We start from the raw sequence: 25,188 nt of genomic DNA, 5'->3' as shown, positions 1-25,188 counted from the left end.
TGGTTAAGAATCTGCCTGCCAATGCAGGGCACACAGGTTCAAGCCCTGGTCTGGGGAGATCCCACATGCCATGGAGCAGCTAAGCCCGTGTGCCACAACTACTGAGCCTGTGCTCTAGAGCCTGTGAGCCACAACTGCTGAGCCCACATGCCACAACTACTGAAGCCCGTGCACCTAGAGCCTGTGCTCGGGAACAAGAGAAGCCACCTCAATGAGAAGCCTGTGTGCTGCAACGAAAGAGTAGCCCCCGCCCGCTGCAACTAGAGAAAGCCCGTGCACAGGCACAGCAATGAAGACCCAACGCAAAAAAAAAAAAAAAAAAAAGAATAGGTTGGTATACCCTCAGAGAATGGGACGACAGGATTTGGAGATAGCAAAAATAGACACCTCTTTTGAAGAATTTCTCTCCACGGCAGAGTAGAGAAATGGGACTATTGCTAGAAGAAGACACAGGTTTAAGAAAGTTTTTTCAAAGATAGGGGTTATTATAGCATGTTTGATGCTGTTATGAGTGATGCAGTAAAGAGGGAGAAATTGGTGATGCATAAGAGAGAGGAAGAATTGCTGGAATGAGGTTGAGCAGATGAAAGGAGATGGGAATCTAGCATACAGTGGAGGGACTGGTTTTAATAGGAGCACATCCATGGTGGCAAAGGGAAGGCAAGAGTACTTTGGCACAAATGTAGGTAAACTGATAGATTCTGACTGCTTTTATTTTTCTCAGTGAATTAAGAAGCCTGGGAGGGGGAAGGAGGTGTAGAAGTGAGATGAGAGAAAAAGGTGTGATCTAATCATTCAGGACAATAGAGAAATTGTCTATGATTACAAGGCCACAGCATGGCCCACTTGGAGTCAGTGGTCATCAGTATATAATGAGGTCAGTCAGCAGAGTTAAACAATTCAGCTGTGCAGATAAGGTGGAGGTAGGATTTATCTAGGATTGGGGTTTGCCTGGTGATAATGATAGAGGAAGAGGGGTCAAGATAGTTGAGGGTGTGTTCAAAAGAGTGGGATTGTAATGATGGACTATGGACTCTAGGTTAGGTGAAGGACAGTAAAAGGTGGTAGGCTCAATGGATTGTAGGACTGGGCTTTAAAATACTGGAGTAAAGGGACTTCCCTGGTGGCACAGTGGTTAAGAATCTGCCTGCCAATGCAGGGAACACGAGTTTGATCCCTGGTGGCACAGTGGTTAAGAATCTGCCTGCCAATGCAGGGAACACGAGTTTGATCCCCGGTCCAGGAAGGTCCCACATGAAAGGGACTTCCCTGGTGGCACAGTGGTTAAGAATCTGCCTGCCAATGCAGGGAACACGAGTTTGATCCCCGGTCCAGGAAGGTCCCACGTGGTGTGGAGCAGCTAGGCCCGTGTGCCACAACTACTGAAGCCCGTGTGCCTAGAGCCTGTGCTCCACAACAAGAGAAGCCACTGCAATGAGAAGCCCGCACACCGCAATGAAGAGTAGCCCCCGCTCGCTGCAGCTAGAGAAACCCCACGCACAGCAACGAAGACCCAGTGCAGCCAAAAATAAATAAATAAATGAATAAATTTGTATTAAAAAAAGTATGGGAGTAAAGATATTTGAGGAGATGAGCTGAAAAATGAGGGGTGGCTGGAGAGTAGGATCCCGGAAATTGAGATTGTGGAGGGGGTCAAGTTATTGGCAACGACAAGTTCTAGGGTATGACTGTGCGAATGAATAGCTGTGGTCAAGTGAAGGACCAGGTTCTGGGAGGAGAGGAGGATGTCAGGGATCATCTGTGCGGATATTTAAATCATCATTTTGTTTCTAGGAATTTATCCATTTCTTCTACGTTGTCAAATTTGTTGGCATATAATTGTTCATGGTAGTCTCTTATGATCCTTTGTATTTCTGTGGTATTGATTGCAACGTTTCCCCTTTCATTTTGGACTTTGAGTCCTTTTTTTTTTGTTTTTTTTCTTGATGAGTCTAGCTAAAGGTTTGTTTTTTTCTTGATGAGTCTAGCTAAAGGTTTGTCTTTTTTTTCTTGATGAGTCTAGCTAAAGGTTTGTCCATTTTATCTTTTCAAAGAACCAGCTCTTAGTTCATTATCTTTTCCATTGTCTTTTTAGTCTTTATTTCATTTATTTCTGCTCTGATCTTTATTTCTTTCCTTTTATAAACTTTGGGCTTTGTTTGTTCTTTCCTTTCTAGTTCCTTGAGGTGTAATGTAAGGTTGTTCATTTGAGATTTTTCTTGTTTCTTCATGTAGGCATTTAAGTTTTGTTTGTTTTTAACATCTTTATTGGAGTATAATTGCTTTACAATGGTGTGTTAGTTTCTGCTGTATAACAAAGCGGATCAGCTCTACATACACATATATCCCCATATCCCCTCCCTCTTGCGTCTCCCTTCCACCCTCCCTCTCCCACCCCTCTAGGTGGTCACAGAGCACCGAGCTGATATCAAGCGGATCAGCTCTACATATACATATATCCCCATATCCCCTCCCTCTTGCGTCTCCCTTCCACCCTCCCTCTCCCACCCCTCTAGGTGGTCACAGAGCACCGAGCTGATATCCTCATGCGATGCAGCTGCTTCCCACTAGCTATCTGTTTTACATTTGGTAGTGTATATATGTCAGTGCTACTCTCTCATTTCATCCCAGCTTACCCTTCCCCCTCCCTGTGTGCTCAAGTGCATTCTCTACGTCTGCGTCTTTATTCCTGACCTGCTCCTAGGTTCATCACAACCAGTTTTTTTTAGATTCCATATGTATGTGTTAGCATGCGGTATTTGTTTTTCTCTTTCTGACTTACTTCACTCTGTATGACAGACTCTAGGTCCGTCCACCTCACTACAAATAACTCAGTTTCATTTCTTTTTACATCCCATAAGTTTTGGTATGTTGTTTTTCCATTTTCTTTTGTCTCAAGGTATTTTTTGATTTCTTAAATTATGCGTTTTGATAAGAACAGTGTTGGAGAGAGTATCACAGCCACGAGGTAAAACCATTAGGGAGTGAGGTTGGGGTGTCATGTTGATGACCGCAACAGGAGAATTAGGGACGGTGTGGTCTGATACTGTGAGATGCAAAGCTGGAATCTCAGGGGGCAGGTGTGACGGTAGTTTGGAAGTGGCAATGAGAAATAAGAGCATCTCTCTTGCCTCAAGCCTGATGGGGGGAGGAGTGTGAGAATAAAGACAGCCGGACTGAAGAGGGCTGCAGGGAGAGCCAGGTTTCAGTTGGCAGTGGCTTTCAACCCTGGTTGCACATTTAAATCACCAGGGAGGGCTTGTAAACATACCATTTCCTGGGTCCCAGCCCCTGGAGATTCTGACTCAGATAGTCTGAGGTGGAGCTCAGGCTTAGGTAATTTTTTAAAACTCCCAGGTGATTGGATGTGCAGCCAGGGTTGTGTCCCAAGTAGAAGTGTCTGAGAAAAGGTTGAGTAATTGGGGATGATAGAGGTGTTTCTGAGGACATTAGGGAAAGGATTCTGGAGCTCGAGAGGGGTGGGACTTCTTTTCAGAGTTTATTGGCCTTTTGAGTTTCTGTGAATTGCCTATTCTTACCTATTACTCTTTGTTTCTATTGCTGAATGTTTGATTTTTGTTTTGGTTTGAGCTTGTTATTGAGGTATTTCATGAATACTGATAAAAGTACGCACCTGCACACATTGTCTGATGAGCACCCAAATCAGGAAACAGAACGTTACCAGCCATCCAGGAGCCACGCTTGTTCCCCCACCCGTTCTAGTCACTGTCCCCTCTGCTAGGGAAGATTTGATTTTTAAAAATCAGATCTTGGGCTTCCCTGGTGGCGCAGTGGTTAAGAATCCACCTGCCAATGCAGGGGACATGGGTTCGATCCCTGGTTCGGGAAGATTCCCCATGCCACAGAGCAGCTAAGCCTGTGCGCCACAACTACACATGGGTTCGATCCCTGGTTCGGGAAGATCCCCCATGCCACAGAGCAGCTAAGCCTGTGCGCCACAACTACTGAGCCTGTGCTCTAGAGCCCGCGAGCCACAACTACTGAAGACCGTGTGCCTAGAGCCTGTGCTCCACAAGAGAAACCACGACAGTGGGAAGCCCGTGCACCGCAATGAAGAGTAGCCCCCGCTCGCCGCAACTAGAGAAAGCCCGCGCGCAGCAACGAAGACCCAATGCAGCCAAAAATAAATAAATTTAAAAAAAAATCAGATCTTATGCTGCCTGCCTTGAACAACAAGATTTCATATCAGAGTGTACTCGCCTTAGGTTATATGGTGAACCAAAGTCATACATGATACATAGAAAAAGGCGTGAAAATCCAGGATAACACTTCTTCATCTGAAAACTGGCCTCCTGGCAGTGTATTGTAGTTGGAGACCCATAAGAGACCATGGTCTTTTCTGCCTTTTCTCTCATCAGCTCTATCCCCCTGTCTGACTGGAAATGAGCTCTTTTGGCAAGTGGAAACGTGCTCTAGGTGACGAGGGCCTCACCCAGTTATCCAGGGCAGTTCGGGTCTTCCGTACCTGTGGCCTCTCACTGTCGTGGCCTCTCCTGTTGCGGAGCACAGGCTCCGGACGCGCAGGCTCAGCGGCCATGGCTCACGGGCCCAGCCGCTCTGCGGCATGTGGGATCTTCCCGGACCGGGGCACAAACCCATGTCCCCTGCATCGGCAGGTGGACTCTCAACCACTGCGCCACCAGGGAAGCCCCAATTTTTCATTTCTTGATGGAAAGCCGGGAAGCAGAAGCTGGTAGGGCATTATGATAAAGCCTTTTTATTACTATCAGGAGCGGGAAATACCAGTTTCTTTTATTTTAACTATACCTTTAGCATCTGTTGAAAAATAAAGATTGAATGGTAAGGACAAAGATACTGCTTGCTTGCTTTCAACTAGTCACCTTGTACCACATTCTCTAAAATTCTTTGAAGTTTAGAGGAGTACAATATCAGAATATTGTTATAATTAATATACCAGTAACTTAATAATATTAAATTTCTTGAGTGAAATATTTTCGTTCTCCTGGGACTTTCCTTATACTGTACTGTTATAATAGTGACAAAGCTCAGGTGCTCTGTGACGTTGTATGACAGTGAGTAAAGACAGGATGTTGAATGGCCATATAGAAAGTCTTCCCACCTTTGTCCTAGGAAAGCCTTTGACCTTAAAAGGTAATTTGAGTAGAGAGATCAGTGGTTGCCAGGGGTTGGCAGGGAGGGAGGGATGAATGGGCAAAATCAAGCGGACTTTTAGGGCAGTGACACTGTTTTGTATGATACTGTAATGGTGGATGCAGGTTGTTATGCATTTGTCAAAACCCATAGGATGTTAACGCCAAGAGGGAACCCTGATGTAAACTGTGGACCTTGGATGATGACGATGTGTCACTGAAGGTTTATTGATTGTAATCAGTGTCCCACCCTGGTTCAGGATGTTGATAGTGGGGAAGGCTGTGGGTCTGGGGGCAGGGGATACATGGGCGCTCTCTGTACTTCCCACCCAACTTTCCTGTGAACCTAAAACTGCTCTAGAAATAAAGTTTACTATTAAACAAAAAAGTAATTTACAGGGTCTTTTGATGGCATGTAGCAATATTTAACAAAACCTTCTGATGTAAAATTATTCCCTTATCCATCATAAGGCATTCATTTGACAGTATACATCTGCTCCTTAATATTTGCCCTCAGTAAATGTGAAAAATAGCCGTTATCCTCTCAGATACTAGAACCTTGTTAATTTACAGGTGAGCAAACCTAGGCCTTTAGAGAATATGGGGACTGGGGCTTAGGTTTCCAAATGTTTAATTCATTGTCACCAGAACCACAACTTTCCACCCTTGATCCCTCTGTAAATACTGTAGTCCTAATTCCAGCTATGATGTCCTTAAACTGTTGGTTCCACATAGTTTTCTTTTACACATTCAGCATTTAGAACAGGCAGTCATGTACAAAACCTGTAGCTCTCTTACTGCATAAATTACCCAGATAGATTTATTTCTGAATTCCCAAAGCTTACCTTACTAATATTTATGTAAGTGTTAATTGAGGCCAAAAAGTGGATATCTGGATTATTATTTTAGAGGAGATATTCCTTTACTTTTAGGTTGACTGTAATTCTTTATACTTTTCTGTATTCCTCTGGTACATTTGTATAGGATGTTAATGATTATAATCAGTTCTTTCTGGCAAAAAGCCTAGGTATTATTTCTGGAGATTGAGTTATATTGAATACCTGAGAATTGCTACAATCAGTAAGTATTCACATATCATGGGGCAATATTCTTGTGTAATAAGGATAAACTACATAGGATATTTCAATACTTTATCTTTTTAAAATTAGTATTCTGAAATCGTGTAGACTAGGCATTTGATTAATTTTTTTTGTTTTTAAGGTTGTGTTCTAGGTGTTTATTAATATGTTAGTTACGAGTTTCATAACTCATGATTTGTCCTGAATGACACTTCCTGCTTCCTAGGAACTGGTTCCTCCAACCGTTCCCAGTCCTTCCTCCCCAACACCAAAGATTGGTTAACCTAAGATTTTCTTTCTTTTCCTAGTGGTATAATATTATCATTTTATATATTTTAATTATTAGAATCATCAAAATATGTCATCTGTTGGCTTTTTTTTTTTATGGTGAAATATTATACTTTATAGTTTTTCTGAATTATCAATAAGGTTACAGACACCTAGAAAGCAGCACACCTCTCATAAACATCTCAATTTCCTTATGAAAGAAAATGACATAAATAATGAAAACTTAAGGGAGGAGAAAATAATAATATAACCACTCAATTCCATATATATCTTTACTACTTACAAGGACCTTTCATATATTTTTGATCCTCACAATCACCTGGTGAGGTAGGCAGGTTTCAGTTTTTCATTCTAATGAGGTATTTTCTCCATAAACACTGAAGAATGCCAAGAAAAGTTTGCTCTTGAACCCTAGTTTCCATGTATTTTAAGAATAAATAAGTTCTTTAAAAAGCAGGTTTTCTGACTAACTTTAGTTTCAGAAATTACATTAAACATTTCTTATTTTCATAGTCCATCCTTTACAAAGAAGATAAGAAATTTCTGAAGTCCACCTTTGGATTCTTTTCAGATTCACTCTGACTAAGCAACATTTTTAGTTGAGAGAAGTGTTTCTTTGTTTTGCTCACATTCTTTGAGGAGCAAATGGGTGTTGACTGTCCAGATGTAGCTGTTCTGAAAATCAATGCTGGGCTCTTGGCTTTGGAACCAGACATATCATGATTTAGCTTTGCAGAACTTAGAGTCTTTCTCTCTGGGGTCTTTAGGCTGAGTTTACTTGCAGGAGTGGTAGGATTGCTCTTCAATGTTGACAGAAAGCTTCTACTTTTACCATGATGTTTAACTGTTCTGTTGCATGTTTTACAAGACGTACTCGAGACTTATCCTGAACCAGCAACTGGAAACAGTATGGACATGTTCCTTCAAAAGTGCTTTTATCATCGTGTGACGAACTGTAGGCCCAGAGGAGATAGCGGGCCTGGCCCGGGCAGCTATCTTGTAGTTTCCGCGCCGCAGCCTCAAGGTAGTGCTTCTGCCTCATAGCCACCGCCACCTCTACGCCGCTGAGACGGCTTTTTAAATTTACATGGATTAGTCAAAATTTAAGAAATAATGCTATAGAGAGTCAGATTTTCCCACATACTTAGTGTTTTCAAGGTATCATTTATTGGGCTTCAAAATAAAAAAGTCTGCTATTCTCCATTCCCATGGGAAGATGAAATGCTAAGCCCTGGTTTTAAATTTAAGGAGAGTAAGCTTCTGGTCTCTTTTTTTCCTTTCTCCCCTATTACATTACATCATAGCACTTTGACTTGGAAGAGACTTTGGAAGATAATTTAAATCAACTTTTTCGTTTTACAGAAGAGGAAAGTAGGACACAGCAGTTAAGTGACTTGCCTAAGTAAGATCTTGCAGTTAGTGCCACATCTTGGACTCAAACCCTGACCCTCCCCTAACCCCCCTTTTTTTGTGTCTTTGTGCTTCTTAGTGGCCCTAAGTTTCCCAGCTACTCCACTCTGAGTCAGTCCAATCTGCAGTACTGTTGATGCTTTCTTGGCAGCCTTGTCCACACCTCTTCCTGAAGATCTACAGAATCACAGACTTGGAATCACAATGGCTACCTGTATTTCCCCGAATCTGTGCTGTTTCCCCTCTTTAAACAACATTGCTTTATTCATGGAAATCAGTAGAGAAGTCCCCATGGAAAGCTGCTGGCAGCACTGTGGTAGGCAGAATAGTGTGGTTGCCATCCCCCCACTCCTGCCAGTATGTTCACATTCAAACCTTGGAACCTCTGAATATGGTAGGTTACATGGTAAAGGGGAGTTAAGATTGCTATTCAGCTGACCTTAAAATATGGAGATGGGCTTCCCTGGTGGCGCAGTGGTTGAGAGTCCGCCTGCCGATGCAGTGGACACGGGTTCGTGCCCCGGTCCGGGAAGATCCCACGTGCTGCAGAGCGGCTGGGCCCGTGAGCCACGGCCGCTGAGCCTGCGCGTCCAGAGCCTGCACTCCGCAACGGGAGAGGCCACAACAGTGAGAGGCCCGCGTACCGCAAAAAAAAAAAAAAAAAAAAAGAAAATGGAGATTATCCTGGATTAATGTGGTGATCCCACTGTAATCATGGGTCCCTAAAAGTGGAAGAGGGAATTGGAAGAGAGAACCAGAGATGGCAGTGTGAGCAGGACTAGGCCTGCTGTTGCTAGTTTTGAAGTTGGAGGGAGGGGCCACAGTCAAGGAAAGAGGACGACCTCTACAAGATGGAAAAGGCAAAGAAACAAATTCTTTCATATAGCCCCCCGAAAAGATGTATCCTACTGACACCTTGATCTTAGCCCAGTGAGATCCGTGTTAGACTTCTGATTAACAGAACTGTAAGGTAATAAATTTGTGTTATTTTAGGCCACTAAGTTTGTGGTAATTTGTTAAAATAGCCATAGAAAATGAATGCAAGCATTTATACCGCTCCTCAGAAAAAGTCACCCACTTCCCTCATCACCTGATTATTTCGTTGGCTGCCTTGATTTCCCTTATGAACTCTGGCTCCATGTTTCTCACCTAGATCCTTGGTTACAACAACCCACTGTAAGACTGTCTACTCTCACTCAGCTCTGACTATCCTTAAGACACACCTCAGTATTTGCTCATTGGCTTTAAAAACCACAATCCATATTAAGAGGCTACCTAAAATTTTGAAACTATTCTGTTGTTGTCTGGTACTTTCCAGGAATTCAAGCTCAGGCTGATCCAGTAGTGCTAACCGCCCTGCCCTAACCCTTAAGAAATTTTTTTTTGTCACTTTGTAATGCTTATCAGGGAAATTACCTGTATGGCAAAAAATGCAGTTGCTCATAGCTTCCTATTTGTGAAAGAGACTGAGTGAAATGTGTATCTTCTACTTTACAGAGGAGGAAAATGCTGGGCCATTGCCTGGTTACCTATTTTATTGGGCTGACCTGCTCAGCAGGCTAAAGTGCGTGTTTGATAGCCCTGCTTGCCAAGATGTAGCCAACACATCTATTAGCTCCTGCAAATGATGTAATCCTTGACTTGATACAGCACCAAGTTTTTTCTCATTGCACAATGACTGTTGTAGAGTTAATTGGTATTGGGGGCTTGATTTTTCAGAATCCTCAGTGGGTCAGTGTGATATGAATTAGGACAACTGACTCCGCCAGCATTTTCAAATTAATGTTATTCTCCATGTGGCTGGGAGGCTTGAATTCACCCAAAGTGTCAGTCTTCTCAGCACATTCTATGTTAGGTCTGCCAGAAAGGCAGAATCCATAATTCTGACTTTCTGCATTTGTTCACTCCCTGGCAGCGAAATTTTTTATTGACGCAAAATTTCTTGACCCACTGTGAAGTGAGGACCTTTCTGGGCCCTCCTTCCTGCACTATCCAGTAATTTCCCGGGTATAGGGAAGAGGATATTTTATATTTTTGTAGACCTTAGGAACATTCGTGTCATTGACCAACTAATTCTTGCAGATGGTATATCACTGAGTCTTGCTTTTTTTCTTTTATCCATTATGATAATCTCTGCCTTTTAAGCATAGTGTTTAGACAGTTTACATTTATTTTCAGTATGATCAAGTTTAAATTTGCCATCTTGCTCTCCATTTTCTACGTGTCTCATCTTTGTTCCTCTTTCTTCATGTTTTTCTGCTTTCTTTTGGATTAATAGAGTATTTTTTTGTGATTCCATTTTATCTCCATTATTGGCTGATTAGCTATACCCTTTGTTTTATTATTTTTAGTAGTTACTCTAGGGTTTATATATCTAACTTTATTAATTTATTACCTTTAAGTAATATACCATTTCACACAAGAATCTTACAACAATATACTTCCATTCTGCACTCTCATCTTGTGCTATTTTTATCATATATTTTATTTCTGCATGTTATAAACCCACATACTTTATTATTATTAAGTTTGCTTTAAACAGCCAATTTTTTCCCAGCCTTATTGAGGTATAATTGACAAAACTGTCATATTAAAAGTGTACAACATGATGATTTGATATTTGTATAGATTGTGAAAATATTTCCACAATCAAGTTAACACAAACATTACCTCACTTTTTGTGTGTGTGTGTGACAACCCTTAAGATTGACTCTTTTAGCAAATTTCAGTTATATAATACCAGAATATAGTCACCATACTGTACATTGTGCTATTTGCTGTAGTCATGCTGTACATAGATCCTCAGGATTTATTCATCTAACAGCTAAACGTTTGTACCCTTTGACCAGCCTCTCCCCATTTCCCCATCCTACCCCAGCCGCTGGCAGCCTCCCTTCTACTCGGTTTCTGTGCGTTCAACTTCCTTTTAAGATTCTCCGTATTGGTGAGATCAGGCAGTATATTTGTTTCTCTGTCTGGCTCATCTCACTTAGCATAATATCCTCCAGGTTTGTCCATGTTGTTGCAAATGATAGGATTTCCATGTTTTTTTAATGGCTCAATAACATTCCATTGTATTTACATCTCTAAACACAGTTTTATTTGCATACAGAGCGTTGAACACATCCCTTCACTGAACGTGTGAGGCAGGGGGGATATGCATGGGGAGCCTGCCACTGGGTGGGAGTATGTGTGAGTGAGGTGCACAGTTGGGGAAGTGCAGCGGAGGTATCCCCAGCAGCTCAGGGGTGGGCTTCCTGATGCTGTCCTCGAAATGGTTAGTAGGATCCATGTCGCTTTGACACATTCCTGGCTCTGGCAGCTGTTCTCTCAGCCCCTCCCTGATCCTCGGTTGTTCAGCTCACTTCAGTGCCCTTGGATGGGGCAGGAAAGAAGTGGGCCCCTTTGGCAGCACCTTGTACAGCTGGGGGAGCTGGGCACTCACTCACATGCTCTCACTTTCCCTGGTGGGAGAAATTGCTGGTGAGAGGCACTGAGCCGTACCACCTTGGGGAGGGGGTAATATGTTCCTTTTACCTTCTTCACTGCATCTAATCTCTGCTGTTTTTCCTCCCGTAGTGTGCTGGAACTTCTCTGCTGGACTCTGCAGTTGCACAAAAGCACTCTTCTCGGTAGGTGATTGTCCTAATCATTGGTCTTTGGGGAAAAGACAGTAGCAAACTCCTATTCTGCCATCTTGCTGACGTCACTTCAATTAACCTTTAAAAAGATTAAAAATGAGACAAAAATGTCCGTAACAATTAGCCATGTATTTTACACTGTAGGCCTCTATTACTTTTTGTAGTTCCAAATTTCCATTTGATATTTTCCTTCTGCTGGAAAAACTTTAATATTTCTAGTGAGTTAAGTCAGAGAAAGACAAATACTGTATGATATCACTTATACGAAGAATCTAGCAAAGCCAAACTCATAAAAACAGTGAAATGGTGGTTACCAGAGGATGGAAGGTAGGGGTGATAGGACAGATGTTTTTTAAGGGGACAGACTTGCACCAAGTAGTAAATAAGTCCTATAGAATTAATGCACAGTACAGAGAATATAGATAATATTGTATTATAATCATCGGACTTGCTAAGAGACAACTTAATTGTTCCAACCACTAAAAAGAAATGATAATTATGTAATGTGATGGAGGTGCTGATTATTGCTACAAAGGCAGTTGTATTCCAAATATGAATATTAAATGAACATGTTGTACACCTTAAATTTACACAGTGTTATATGTCAAATATATTTCAATTAAAAAATTTCTCGGGCTTCCCTGGTGGCGCGGTGGTTGCGCGTCCGCCTGCCGATGCAGGGGAACTGGGTTTGCGCACCGGTCTGGGAGGATCCCACATGCCGCGGAGCGGCTGGGCCCGTGGGCCATGGCCGCTGGGCCTGCGCGTCCGGAGCCTGTGCTCCGCGGCGGGAGAGGCCGCGGGTGTTATATGTCAAATATATTTCAATTAAAAAATTTCTCGTAGTGCAAGTCTGCTTTCAGTGAATTCTGTCAGCTTTTATTTGTCTGCAAAAGTATTTATTTTGCCTTCATTTGTGGAAAATATTTGTGTTGAGTACAGAATTCTGTGTTGATAATTTTTTGATTCTGCCCACGGAGAAGTGTTTTTTGAGGTACAGATGATTTTCTGCTCTGTGAAGACCCTCATCTCTGACCACTGAACCCCAGCAAGATTCTCCACAATCACGCAGACACCAGATTGCAGTCAGTCTCTCCGTCTTTCCCTAGCGGCCTTAATACGTTTGCATGGAAGAGCAGAGTTCCTCCCCTGCCGGGTGGCTTGCCTGAGCCTGAAGGAGAAGTGATGCTGCCTCCCACTCACATGGCTCTTCCCACACTTTTCTGTAGTTTCTGCGACCAGATGGGATATAGCTGATTTCCACCTGGCTCAGGGAGCTCAGCTAGGATGTTATAGTTCAGGTGGAGATGATGATAAGGTGAATTACAACCATGCTGATAGGGTTGACTTAGCTAAATAATGGTGATGAGCTGAGAGGACTGGATGTGGGGAGTAAGAGAGAAGAATCCTGGAGACTGTGACTGTGCTCATCCTGGCAAACATTTCCTTCTTCCTTTGTCTAACACAACCCTAATTTTCAGTTGGATGTATTGTTGCCCAATGAAAAGATTGCATTTTCAAGTCTTTTTGTAGCTAGGTGTGACTATCACTAAATTCAGCCTAGTGAGATGAAAGTGGAAGTGGTGTGTGGAACTTCTAGAAAGTGTTATTAAAAGGATTAAGTCCTGCTTCCCCTCTTTCCTACTGGCTGTATGGGCATGCGATAGCAGGCACTCAGGCAGCCATCTTGCACCTTGAAGGGGAGGGCACATGTTGAGGATGCCATCAAGAGAGAAAGGGCACGGTGCTGTGAACTAGAATGCACTGGCCTGACTACATCTGGGCGTCTTTTTTTGTGAGAATACAATTACTTTTTGTCTTGTGTAAGCTGATGGCTTTGTCTGATTGTTTGTTTTTGCTCACGTTGTATGTGGTTGAACTTAATCCTGACTGATGAAAGCAGGGTGACAGAAGAGGCCCAGGTTTCGATCCTGGATGACTGAACAAGGAGTGATGCATTTGGTAAAGAACAAACAGGTTAGGGGCTTCTGAAGGTAGACAGTCCTATAAAACAATTAGGCACTAACATGAATAAATCTCTGCGATTAAATTATTTTTTAAAACATGAAAACAGTCAAGCTGTGTTTGAATCTTTTTTTTCTTTTGCTTTTTAAGACATGAACATTGATCTCATATGTTAATCATGTTAGGAATTTGATGACTTAGTCTTACATCATAGTGGAGTTCTGAAGTCTTTAAGTCTCCGTCTGCCTCATTTTCCTGTTAATGGAGGTGCAGGTCTTCATCACACTCTTGAATTAGAAAGAGACTTTTAGTGTCCTCAAAAGATTAATTAAAATAAAACATGGAAGAATGCATGATCTGTTGGAACTATTTATGAAGTGCTATTTTTCTCTTTGGATTAGGTCTTTACCCTCAGTCACTAACTGTTAAAGAACCTTTATCACATGTTTGACATTTCATGTCAAAATTGTTGAGCACACCTAGGGAAAATTAAATTCAATTTACATTTTTGGCTTTATTATCACAAAACTTTGAAATGACAGTAATTTGCGAGTGTAGATTTCACTTTGCTTTTTTATCCTTCAAGCCGTTCACAGAATTTTTAGGATGCAAGTATATTTTTAATCTATTTTCTCCCTCTGACTTTTCTCCCTCAGGACAAAGATGATGGATTTGTGGTAGTTTTAAGCTTGAAGCCATCAGGGAAGCATTTAAAATGTCTTTAGGCAAGCTTATCTTCCCTGTCTTCTTGTCTGGTAGTTAGTGTTGAAAGCTGAGTATCTCTTTGCCTTTCTAAAAGTATGTCTTCTCTGTGTGCTGGCAAACAAGTTGGAATTTAAATGACCTGTGGAATCCTTCAAGGCAATGACTGTATGTGGGAAAAGGAAACTTTCAGGCAGATTCTGAGCGAGAACTGATGTAATGCATCCCAGCGAAGCAGTGGTCGGAACTCAGGTAGCTTTGAGCAGGTAACATAATAGCAGAGGATACTTACCAGAAGCAAGCAGGTATAAAAGAAGAAAAGAATGGAAACAGTAACACCATTGATAACAAAATACAGTAGGGAGTAGGATTTAGGGCCTCTCTGGAAATCTTTAGAGGCCAAAGGCTCTAAAAGCCGAGACTGCTTCATTTTTCTTTTGATCTAACAGTCATTACAAAATAATAACAATGTTCAGGTCAGTATCAACATTGAAACTCACCTATATTATATCAATTTTTTTTTTATATCTGTTTTATAGCATAGGACAGTGTCATACAAAAGGCCGCCTTCTCCCAAAGTGTGCATTTCACTGAAAACAGAGGCAGGCATACTTGGAACTGAATTGACAGCTTTGTGGCTGTAAAGATAAATATAGCATTTTTCAGATAGTGAATTCATAAATAATCAATGAACCAGCAAAGGACAAAAGTGACATATGGCGGCCTGGTGTGGATTAAGTGTGATTGTCACATTCCCCTCCCCACCTTTTGCCCTTCTCTAATTTATTGAAAGAAACAAAGCCAGCCTCATGTAGCTACAACACAGTACCTCTGGAAAAATCCATGTAGGCAAAGTGTTAACAGGGGAGTTTATTCATTAAATGTCTCCTCTACTGTTTGGTTGTTTTAATAGTCCAGCTCGAGTTGTCTGTGTCAATTGAAATTTTATTCAAAATGAAAATATGACTTGACTTCTTTAAAGTTAAACTGGTAAAGCAGTTTTGTTTTTTTTTTAATTACTGCTACACCAGTATTTCCAAATAAGTAACACTTAACCAGTTATGCTAATTTTGCCAGAATGTTTCTCTGTAAATAAACCACGAGTGCATTGTAGCTGACTGTGTTTTCGTGCCTTCACCTAGGGTGTAAACCAAAAGAGAGGGAAGGCATTCTTGGTTTTTCCCTTTGTATCAACCAACACTTTATTGAAGACAATGATTTTATTATTTTTAACAAAAAACCCCCCACCAGATTTAATGAAATTCCTTGGTAACACCAAGGTTTTTCAGAATAGTATTCTGAGGGACCGTTAATGGGGAGGTATTTGTTCACAACCCAAATAATAACTGTACCACTTTAGAACATCATTCTTCCTCTGCGGCTAATGAAAGGTGGGTTTTTAGTCCAGTGAGTCAGTCTGTACCTTTTGTTTGCCTGGCTTTGTGCCAGGGATCTGATCCTGTAAGATTTAACGTTGGAGAGTCTCTAAGTAGCCTGATTCTCCAGTCTCTCAATTGTGCTTTAGTTTATCCAAAACCCTTGAAATTGGCAGTGGAATCAGTGGTAAGCTTTGATTATATCACATGTATATGAAATAAAGTGATATAAAAAATTACTTGTTTTGAATGGCTCCTCCAACTCCTCTACTCCCTAAAAAAGGTTCTGGAAACTTGCTCTTAGACTTATAGATTCCCACCTGAATATGAACTATTTGTTGATTTATTTGTAAATAATGTGGATCTTGTGGCAGTTTTAAATGCGACCTCAGAAATCAAGGTCTGATTTGGGTTAAGTCTGTAATATTTGACATCAGATGACCAGATGATGGTGCACAGACCAAAAGTCAAGTCTATGAGAGTAGCATAGCCATGGGACATCCCTTGCCATCTTTCAGAAACACTTAAATTGGTTTTTATGTTGGAATTGGCCACCACTGGGAACTGTCATGGTGGAGAGATTATAAGAGACTCTTCGTTTTTCTTGGTGGTGTAGAGAATCCTCTGTTTTCACTGATGGCTTCCAGAGGGGGGATGAACATGAAGGGAATATAGCCTAAAGAAGCCTCTTCAGAACTCACCCTCCCCTGGGTCCCTTTGCGCATTCCAGATTCCAAATGGCATTGCACGCCACACAAAAACTTTTGGACTAGGTCAAGAGCTTGGTTGTTAAGCACTATACAGAGTGCCACTTTTTGAGCTCTCAGTTGACTATGGTAGTTAAGAACATGCACTGTGAATCTCTGCAATACAATGGGTGGTATGTTGTGTTTCCCAAAAATGGCTGCACTTCCAGCCCCCTGCTCTTTATAGGCTGTGACCTTGACACTCCTCTGTTGAGAGGAGGGGTCTCTATCCTCTCCTCTTGAATCTGCACAGGCTTGTGATTTGCCTGTGACTAATGGAATGTGGCGTAAGTGCTGAGCGATGTCTGAGGCTAGGTTGGAAAAGGCAATTTAGCCGCCACCTTGTTTTCGGGGGCACTTGCACTTGGGTCTCTGTGCTGCCATGCAAGATGTCCTGCTATGCCGAAGCTTCCATGCTGTGAAGAAAGCCCAGCACACACGAGAGGCCGTATGTAGGTGCTCTAGTCGACAGCTCCAGCTGAGATTCTAGGTGGCAGTAGCGTCAACAGTCATACACGCAAGTGAAAATTTCCCTGGATGACTCCCACCCCCAGCCATTGAGACATCCCTAGTTGTTGAGTCTTCTTAGCTGTAGCCTCAGACATTGTACGTTACCTTTGTGTCCTGTCCGAATTCTTGACCTACAGATTTCATGTATGATAAAATCGTTTTTCAAGCCACTACATTTGGTGTAATTTGTGATGTAGCAGTAGTAACTGGAATGAAAAGCTGGGCAAATTATTTGACTTTTGTGTCCCTTTTGTTTCCTATCTTTAAACTGCTGATGGTAATAATAGCATTCCTTCAGAGAAAGGAGTTAATTATGTAAAGCATTTAGTAAAGTACCTGGCACACAGTAAGGGTTCATTAAATGTTAGCTATTAATGAAGGGAAATCCATTAGACACTAAGTGTTTGGGGGAGCATTGTCAAATAAGAAATAGTGAACTCAGCTTGACTTTATTAATGAAATGTTCATCGTGATATGTAAAAAGGAAAAAGAATGAAGCTTTTCCCAAATTTGAATTTTTTTTCCACATTTGAGGGGATGAGGTTCTGGTAATTGTTCTCAAGAATATCAGCAGGTATGGTCAGGACATGTCCTCAGAATAACCCTAGCTTTCCTTACTTGCCTATTTAGAGCTATCATCTGTGAATTAAATTAAGTGCTGTTTATATCGTTGCCTTTGAGCACCTTCTGGAATAACAAGTTCTGTGTGTTTACTGGGTAGAGTGATTAGAGTAGAACTTTAAAAAATCATCCTAAAATGACTATTTTCAGACTTTTAAGTGATATGGAGAAGAAATCAGTGTCTACATCACCACGTATAAAATCATTGTCGTAGGTCTTTAAAAATGTATATGGTCATTATAAGTCTTGATCTTCATCTTCCTGTTGTGAAAGAATTCTAGTTATTTCACTCTTTCTGTATTAGTCAATACCTGTCACCATATTTTAGTTGACTATATGTTCAAACACAGAGATTAAAATATCAGTTTTTTTGTTTTAAAAAATGTACTTATTTAAAAATGTTGACTTTAGGCTAGCTATGTGTGATATGCTTTCTTCCAGCTTCCTGTTAAGCAACTCAGATAGTCCCATAACAGCACCAAAGAGTTAAATAGCAATCAACCGTTTCTTAGTTTTAGAGGCATTTCCACTAACTACTTACTACATTGAGGTTGGAGTAGACTGAGAAAGCCTTAGTGGTGTATTTATGCTTTGACTTCTAACACAGGAGAATAAAATTAGATGAGGAGGAGAAGTTAGAAAGAGGCTTTGATCTTTTCCCATTGTTCACTCATACTTCCAAGATGAAGGTTACCATGAATGACTGTTGGAAGCCTGTTTCCTTCATGTTTTGTATTTCATGACATATTACAAGCCAGTTAACTTGACTAGAGATTCCTCTATCTCCCCCCACTCTAAACTCCTCCAAACTACCTTCAGCACCATTCTTTGTGTATCCATTCATAGACTAACATTTCCAATATGTAGTATGGAAGAGAATGAAAGGAAACTTAGGATATTGCTTTCCAGGGATGCGATACAGCTGTAGAAGTGGTGTTAAGAGGAAACCTGCAAGAGTTGTGCTCTTAGGGTTTCAGATTAGCATTTATTTTTTCTGTTAAAAGACAAACTGCAGCATGTTCCTGATGTTATAGTAACAAAATTCTCCTCATAATATGAGAGAATCATAGACGGTCCTAGATCAGTCCAGCATAGTTGTACTGTCTGCCGAGTATTATAAATGGAGCCATGGCATGTGTACATCAGCCTGTACACACAAAACCTGACCAAATTCAAGATGTGAGCAAAATTTCACCATCCAATGGATAGTGGCGGGAATCAAGGGTGATCTGTATACTCTGCCATTTAAAAATTGTACATTTTCTTTCTGCAAAGATAATCTTTATGGAAATTATGAACGAAATCTGTAGCATAAAAGAAGAGAACCATTACCCAAAGATGATGAGGGAAGGCTTAAGAATCATTCTGTATGATTTATTATGGTATACAGAAGATATGTGTGGAAATGTAAGATTTTATTCTTAGCAAGAGAGCAAAAAATATGACCTCTATGAAATCAAAACAAAAAGTCATAAGAAAAAATCAGAATGAGATTTTAAGAGGAGCTGAAATGATTTTAAGAGGAGCTAAAAATGAAACAAAAAAAACCCTGAAAATGCAATAGTGGGATAAAAATCTGCAATGGCAATTGTAAAGAGCAGAGCTGATCCTGTGGAAAATGGAATCAATCCTATATTGAGTATTTGAGATTGTCCAGAATAAGGAGAAAATGATGACAGGGAAGTGAAGTGGCAAGGGTAAAGACTACAGATACTGAGGACAGAGAGAGGAGAATAAGGTATTTCTAAGGGAGAGATCAGAATAAATGTAACAAAAGCGAAAAATAAAAGTAGAAGAAAACTTTCTTGAGGTAACAAGGTTCTCAATCTGCAGGTCCAAAATGTAGGCTTCATTGTGTTCTGGGTAAAATAAATGAAAATAAATCCCCACCTGCCTGAATTCTGGTAACACTTACAATTTGTAAAGAAGAATTCATAGATTAAAAAATAAATAGGTTACTCTAATGGTACAGTGGTCAGTCTTACTTCACTGCAGATTTCTTTTTATTTATCCTGTAATGGATTCATTGGGCTTACAGTTATGATTTGGTGATTTAATTAGTTCTGGAAAAATCTTAGCCATTTTCTCACCTGCCATTCTCTTGTTCTTCAATTTCTTCAGTTTCTTTTGAACCTCCACTTAAATATATATTGGACTTTCTCATGTATTCTTCACATTTCTTACCCTCTGTCATGCATTCATCATCTTTTTGTCTGTCTGTCTTGAATTCTGTATGGTTGCTTCCAGTGATGTGCTGTTAAACTGGTTCTCCAGTGGGGGAAAAAAGCCCTGATTTGTAGCAGTTGTTGATTTCCATAGTGTAAATATTCGCAAGGGCAGTTTCAGGCAACCAACGTGACCTCACTGAGGCAGAGTTAGAAGGAGCTGCACATAATTGGCTTTCACAGGCTGGTTCAGGCCAGCTCCAGCATACCCTAGGCTTTTCTCCTGTCTTTCCATTTACTAAATATCTTTTAAGTTGCATCTAATCTGCTTTTAAACCTCTCTATTCAGTTCTTAATTGGGGTTATTTTTAATTCTTGACTTTCTATTTTTTTTTTCTTTTTTCAAACTGTGTCACTGTGTAGTTTTCACTTCTCTGCTAAAAACTCCAAGTTGTCTTTTGTTTATCCTATCACAGAAAACACAATTATTTTTTTGTCTGCATCTGATATTTCCAATTTCTCAGGTTATTTCCTGAACACTTTTTCCTGTCTGTTGTTTCTGCTTATTCTTATTCCTGTTTAGTTTCCTGTGTATTCCATTATCCTTGACTGGGCCCTCGATACTACATTTGAAAAATTATTTAAGACTATTTTTAGGCCCACAGGGTAGGTACTTAGAAAATTTGCATTTGCTTCTGACAGACACTTTGGGAGTATTCTAATCTGGGATGGGTTATAAACCAAGTTTAAAGTTTGAGAAAAGCAGTTTGATCCTAAATTATAATCTGCTTCAGATTTCAGATTCTCAGTTAAGGATGTAGCCCTTTGGGATTACAGTTTATTGTGGGGAGGGTCTTAGGTGAGATGGCCCTCAGTTGTTTTTTTTTTTTTTTTTTTTTTTTTTTGCAGTACGCGGGCCTCTCACTGTTGTGGCCTCTCCCGTTGCGGAGCACAGGCACCGGACGCGCAGGCTCAGCGGCCATGGCTCACGGGCCTAGCCGCTCCGCAGCATGTGGGATTTTCCTGGACTGGGGCACGAACACGTGTCCCCTGCATCGGCAGGCGGACTCTCAACCACTGTGCCACCAGGGAAGCCCACATACGTATTTTTTAATAACCAAATAATTCATTAGTCTAAATCTCATCTTCTTAGGTTATAAATCTTACTTAGAATTGAATTACTAGTGAGAGAAACAAAGATGTAATTTTCTACCAAGAATATGGGAATCATGAAAGCATTCCCATCTCCTTTTAGTGGTTGTAAGTTTTTCCCCCAATCACGAGTAAGGATTAGAGCCTAGATTTTAATATGTCACCTATTTAATCATGTTTAATTGGGTGGATGGAGGGGCAACCTCCCTATTTAAAAAATTTTAGTAACAAAGTAAATGTTAATCGTACTTCTTCAGATGATACACTGCTAATATTTCATTTTATTTCTTTTAGAAATTTCTTCTTTGTTCATGAATAGGCAAGTACAGGATTCCCAAAAGGGAGAGCTAGAAGCAGTCAGTATTCATAGGTAGTAATTTTCAGAGATCTGTTGAGGGGCTCTTAATATTAAAGGAATCAGCAAAGCAGTGCATTAATGATTTTAGTTGGATGTTTATTAACATTTGGCTTTGTTTAAGTTCATTATAGGATTCTTTGATAAGATTTTTCATGTAAATCTTCTTGAACTATGTACCAGTAGCACTTTTTTCTCTCTCAAAGTATAACCTTTCTCTGTAATTATTTTACTTTTACAATATGAATTAGGATGGATTTACACTTAATCTTACAATAGTTTTCTACTTGCCTCCTTGAGCAGGGGAGAAAGAGGTGGTGTTACAATATAGTGAAGTACTTACTTATTCTGTAGCCTGGCAGGGTATTTGTGCTTGTAGATGTCATGTATTATGTGTGTTGGGGAAGAAAAAAACATGAAGGGCTATTCTTGTATAGAGAGTATCTATGAAAAATGCAGAGTGTAGTATTTGTTGAAAAATAAACTTGGCTAATGACCTTTAACTTTTAAAATTACCTTCAACCAAGACATTTTATCAGTTTATCAACAGTTTTGACATAGTATCTAACACTTGTGCCATGGTTCAGCTATGCAGAGAGCACAGTCTGGGCTGGAATGAGAGTGGTCATGGGAAGTCTGCCCTTACAAGTCCTGAAGATAAGCCCTGATACTGAGTTGGGCATATTTATTCCCTCAGTGACTAGCTCAGTTAAGCCTATTCATTAAGGAAATCTTGTCCTTGACTCAGGTCCACTTGTTACAAATCATACTCTCCAATTTTAGGACTACGTCAGGCTGAATTCATGGACAAAGCATGTTGCTAGGTTCATTCTTTCATAACACAGGGAGTGGCTTAATATCAAATTGCCCACAGCAATTTGATCGTCAGCAGTTTTACATTGTTTAGGGTGATTACTCCAACACTTCCTTAAAGCTATTGAGATTTATGAAGGCCTTTAACTTTTGGAACAAGAAAGAAATAGTCTTTGATGTGTATTAAATGCTTCCCACTTGCCACACATTGTATTATATTGAATCCAACACAAGTAACATACAGTTTGTCCTTGCAGGTAAACAAGAGTCTTCTTAGGAAGGTACCATACATAAAAGAGAAGAAAAGTTCACTCTGAGCTGAATTTTAAGAATAGTTTTGATTTTTATCAGAGACCATCTTAGTCATTGAAGATTTCTAATCTGTAAAACAGAAGTGGCAGAACTATTTGGGTGGGGGAAGACGAAGACATTTAAAAATTCTTTTTAAGAAGCCATTATTGATCCTCTTTTTTTATTTCAGAAACTCTGACGGTCAGTCAGTCACAAAGATCTGATTATACCCGCAAGATACTCAAAGTATAGGAGGATAAGGGCAACTCAAAACTATTAACACATTGCTTTTATGGTATAATCTCCATTATTCTTCATAACAGTACTGTTTGGGCTTTACAGCTGGGGTAACAAAGGCCCAGAGAGATTAAACGAAGAGCGGAGTGGGTATTTAGCTCCACTCCTGTGTTTCTGCAGTGTCTTTGCGAGATGCCAACTGAGTGAGAATTGCATAAGCTGTGTAGAGTAGCACAAGGGCCTGTGTGCGACCTTTAAAATATATCCTGTAGTGGTCTTTGAGTCACATTGCTAGGATAAAATGGCGAAGCAAAACCATTTAGTAATTTGATAAGACTGAAGACGTGAGATATTTTTCTTTATTATCCGACAGATATTTGTTAAGTGCATAAAACGTGTCAGACATTGTAGTCATTGACTGTTCTATTTGGTTCTGCTGTCACTCTTAGTAATTTAAACATGCTTAATGCAGAAGATTTATAAGTACAGTTAAGCATGAAGATCCAGAAAAAAGTAATTTATTCTGCCTCTCATCTTCCAGAAGGAGTCATTGTGAACATTTTGGTTTATTTCCTTGTTATTTTTTATCCATAAAAAATAAGTCCTGTTTTATTGAGACCGTGCAGCATATACATGATTGAATTCTATTATACTTTTATGTAAGTACTTTCCCCTCACAATAAAAATAGTTAATATTTCTTGAGTATTTACTCTATTTTTGGCACAGAGCTATTATATAATTATTTTATATTTTAAAAATGTTTTTTATATTTTAAAAATATGTGCTAGTCAATACATGCAAAAGAATCTATGTGTCACATGTGTAAGTTACAGGTTTTTGTGCACTGATCACCCAGTGTAAGAACACATGAGAACCAACACTATTGAAGAATGGCAAAATATGCCACTTTGGCGTAAGGATTATTTTGGGCTAAAGGCACTTGAAAACAGGTGCAAGAAGGGTGCTCGACTACCCCCACCCCCACCCCATTCTTCCTGAAAGCAGGAGATAAAACTCACAAGTGGAAGATGCTCTGCCTACCATACCAGGAGGAAGCACTCTTATCACTAGAGCCGGGAGTTGAGACTGAGTATTCTATGAAAACAAACCTTGTAAAAATAACTCCTGTCTGTCTCTGGTCTTTTCCACAGTTGCCTCTCCTTGTTCACCTAATATATAAGCACTTAGGTTTTGCCAGTTCTTTGGGTCTTCATTTTCTTGTGGACGCTTACCTGTACATGAAAAAATAAAATGTGTATGCTTTTCTCCTTTTAATCTGTCTGAAGTCAATTTAATTCTCAGGCCCAGCTGGAGACCCTAATAGGGTAGAGGTCAAGTTTTACAAAACTCCACTACCATTCTACCCTCTAACCTCCCCATCAGAAATACTACTATCTTCAATTTTGTTTATCATTTCTTTGCCTTTTTAAAATGTTTTTAAAATCACAAATTTATGTATCCCTAAGCAATATATAGTATAGTTTTGCTTATTTTTGAGGTTTTACAAAAAAGTTATCATGTATTCTTGTTTTTTGTTTGTTTGTTTCTACATGTTGTTGCCTTTAATGGTAGGTCATTCATTTTTATTATTGTCTAATATTCCTTTCTGCTAATACATCATATGTTTATTTGCCTTTCTGTGAGTATCCGAATTGTTTCCAAATTTTTGCTATTTTGAGCAATGCTGCTATTATTGGGTTTTAGGATACGTGAATGCTGAATTTTACATGATATCTAAAATTGTGATTCAAAGTGGTTGTACCAGTTTACATTCCATCAGCAGTATATGAGTGTTGCCGGTGATCTCCATCCTTGCTAACACTTTCCATTTTCCTGCTTCTTAATTTTTGCCATTCTGATGGATATACAGTGCTAGTCTATGGTCTTAATTTACATTTCCCTGAAAACTGATGAGACTAAATACTTTTTCATACATTTACTGCCATAAGTCTTCCTTGAACTGTCTGTTTATATTTCTTGCTCATTTTTTCTTCTGGGTTGTTTGTTCTTTTTTTATTGGTTTGTAGGATTTACTTATATGTTCTGGATACTTTTCTTGGGTGGTTAGGGTTTAAGAGTTATTTTCTCCCCGTTTAAACTTGTGTAAGTTTTGTTTGAATGCCTGTTTTCAGTTCCTTTGGGTACACACCTAGGAGTGTAGTTGCTGGGTCATTTGGTAACTCTATGTTTAACATTTGGAGGAACTACAAAACTATTTTCCACAGCAGCTTCACCTTTTTATATTTCCACTGGCAGTATATAAGAGTTTCAGTTTCTCTACACCCTTACCAACATTTGTCATTATCTGTCTTGTTTTTTTTTGAAGTGTATTTGACATACAACATTCTGTAAACTTAAGGTGTACAACATACTGATTTGATACATTTATATAGTAATAATATGAGTGCCATTGTAGCAATGTTTAGCACCTTTGTCACATCACATAATTATCATTTCTTTAAGTTGTTGGATAATTAAGAGCTACTCTCTTAGCAAGTTTGATCAATATTGTCTATATTTACTATACTGTGCATTAGATATCTAGGGCTTATTTGCTACTGTTGCAAGTTTGTGCCCTTAAGCAAGGTAGTCTGTCCTATTCTGTAACCCCCAATCCCCTGGTAACCACCAGTTTACTCACTGTTGTTTAGAGTTTGGCTTTTTTAGATTCCACATATAAGTGATGTCATACAGTATTTGTCTA

The 25,188-nt window shown here is 39.9% G+C and overlaps 1 protein-coding gene and 1 pseudogene across 14 annotated transcripts in view; one reads left to right on the top strand and one right to left on the bottom strand.

The window, feature by feature from the left end:
- Positions 1 to 25,188, top strand: part of COA1 (cytochrome c oxidase assembly factor 1) — a 190,318-nt gene that overhangs the window by 135,803 nt on the left and 29,327 nt on the right. For all 14 annotated transcript variants that reach the window (XM_055085099.1, XM_028490217.2, XM_028490214.2 and 11 more), the window contains one exon: positions 11,489 to 11,541. In XM_055085099.1, the coding sequence (XP_054941074.1) occupies positions 11,489 to 11,541 (53 nt within the window). The remainder of the gene's footprint in view (positions 1 to 11,488; positions 11,542 to 25,188) is intronic.
- On the bottom strand, positions 6,605 to 7,605 carry LOC102977051 (UPF0711 protein C18orf21 homolog; annotated as a pseudogene).

The sequence above is a fragment of the Physeter macrocephalus genome, chromosome 5 (assembly GCF_002837175.3).
Source record: "Physeter macrocephalus isolate SW-GA chromosome 5, ASM283717v5, whole genome shotgun sequence".
NCBI classification, from domain to species: domain Eukaryota; kingdom Metazoa; phylum Chordata; class Mammalia; order Artiodactyla; family Physeteridae; genus Physeter; species Physeter macrocephalus.
Note: the sequence above shows the minus strand (reverse complement) of the source record. Positions and strands in the feature narration are given on the sequence as shown.